This window comes from Arvicola amphibius, chromosome 12, assembly GCF_903992535.2.
Source record: "Arvicola amphibius chromosome 12, mArvAmp1.2, whole genome shotgun sequence".
Classification (NCBI taxonomy): domain Eukaryota; kingdom Metazoa; phylum Chordata; class Mammalia; order Rodentia; family Cricetidae; genus Arvicola; species Arvicola amphibius.
This window is the reverse complement of record NC_052058.2, coordinates 118,171,755-118,173,134: the sequence shown is the minus strand read 5'-3', so window position 1 is coordinate 118,173,134 and position 1,380 is coordinate 118,171,755. Positions and strand designations below refer to the sequence as shown.

The 1,380-nt window shown below is 43.0% G+C and overlaps 1 protein-coding gene across 1 annotated transcript; it reads left to right on the top strand.

The window, feature by feature from the left end:
* Nucleotides 1–413: 413 nt before the first annotated feature.
* LOC119803080 (transmembrane protein 126A-like) lies at nucleotides 414–1,098 on the top strand. Its single transcript, XM_038314318.1, has one exon. It carries the CDS (start codon nucleotides 508–510, stop codon nucleotides 1,096–1,098), a length of 591 nt encoding a protein of 196 aa, XP_038170246.1. The 5' UTR covers nucleotides 414–507.
* The last annotated feature ends 282 nt before the right edge of the window (nucleotides 1,099–1,380 follow it).

Genomic DNA, 1,380 nt, shown 5'->3' with positions numbered 1-1,380 from the left:
ATTGCCATCTCCAGCAGCCCTTCACTATAATGTACACACCAGAAAAAGAAATAACACCAGAAAAAATTATGGCTGTAATAGAGGGAAAAGAACATCAGGAGAGGTGAGTACAAAGGAAATAGTGTTCCTTTTTTTTCTTTTTTTTCTTTCTTTTTTTTTTTTTTTTTTTTTTTTTTTTTTTGGTTTTTCAAGACAGGGTTTCTCTGCAGCTTTTTTAGAGCCTGTCCTGGACCTAGCTCTTGTAGACCAGGCTGGCCTCGAACTCACAGAGATCCGCCTGCCTCTGCCTCCTGTGTGCTGGGATTAAAGGCGTGCGCCACCACCGCCCGGCGGAAATAGTGTTTCTTATTGCTATATTAAGATATTATGTAATGACGTGTCGGCCAAAGATGGCACCCCAGCGACCCGAGGGAAGGTTGTGGTGAACCTGGGCGCGGGAGACCCTAGGAAAGCACCGGCGGCTGGAAGGAGGGCATAAGGTGCCGCTCATCCGGCGGAGCATCCAAGATGGAAGAGCATAAACAAAGTACTATCAAAGACGACTTAATATTTAATATCATATCCAGAAAAATTAAACAACTTCCGGAATCAGAAAGGTATCTGCTTCAACATGGATCCATATATGTCGGACTTAATGCTGCTTTCAGTGGCCTAATAGCAAACAGTCTTTTCTGGCGCATCCTGCATGTGACACAAGCTCGGCTAGCTTCTAGCTTACCAATGGCCTTGATGCCATTTATGACGGCGAGCCTGACTTTCACAGGTTTTGTAAGTTTACCTTTGAATGAAGGTGACTTGAACTTTGAGGCCTGTGCCATGACCCGGGGTGCACTGGTCGGTTTTGGTATGGGTGGTGTATATCCTGTCCTTTTGGCTATTCCTGTGAATGGAGGCCTTGCTGCCAGGTATGAATCAAGCCCTCTGCCACAGAAAGGAAACTTCTTAAATTACTGGATTACAGTTTCTAAGCCTGTCTGTAGAAAGATGGTATTTCCCATTGTACTTCAGACTGTGCTTGCCGCATACCTTGGGTGCAAACAATATAATCTCCTCATAAAGGCCCTTCAGCTACCTGAACCTGGCTCAGAAATTCACTGACTTAAAGCAAATATGTACAACAAAAATAAATAATCTGTTTCTTATATTAAAAAAAAGATATTATGTAATGTTTGGAGTAGTATATAATGTCTGGAGAGAAGCCCAACAGTTAATAGCTTTTCTTTATTTTTATGTCTCACTTGTTCTGTCCCCTCCCTCTTTTCCTCCCAGTCCCCTCCCTCCTTCACCTCCTCTCTCTTCTTCTTTCTACTCCTCTTTCATTTCAAATCAGAAAAGGGCAGCGCTTTGATGGATATCAGCAAAACATTACATATCAAGTTG

What these genes read in the sequence shown, in the direction of transcription:
- LOC119803080 (XM_038314318.1), top strand. Translation starts at nt 508, where the DNA reads ATGGAAGAGCATAAACAAAGTACTATCAAAGACGACTTAATATTTAAT.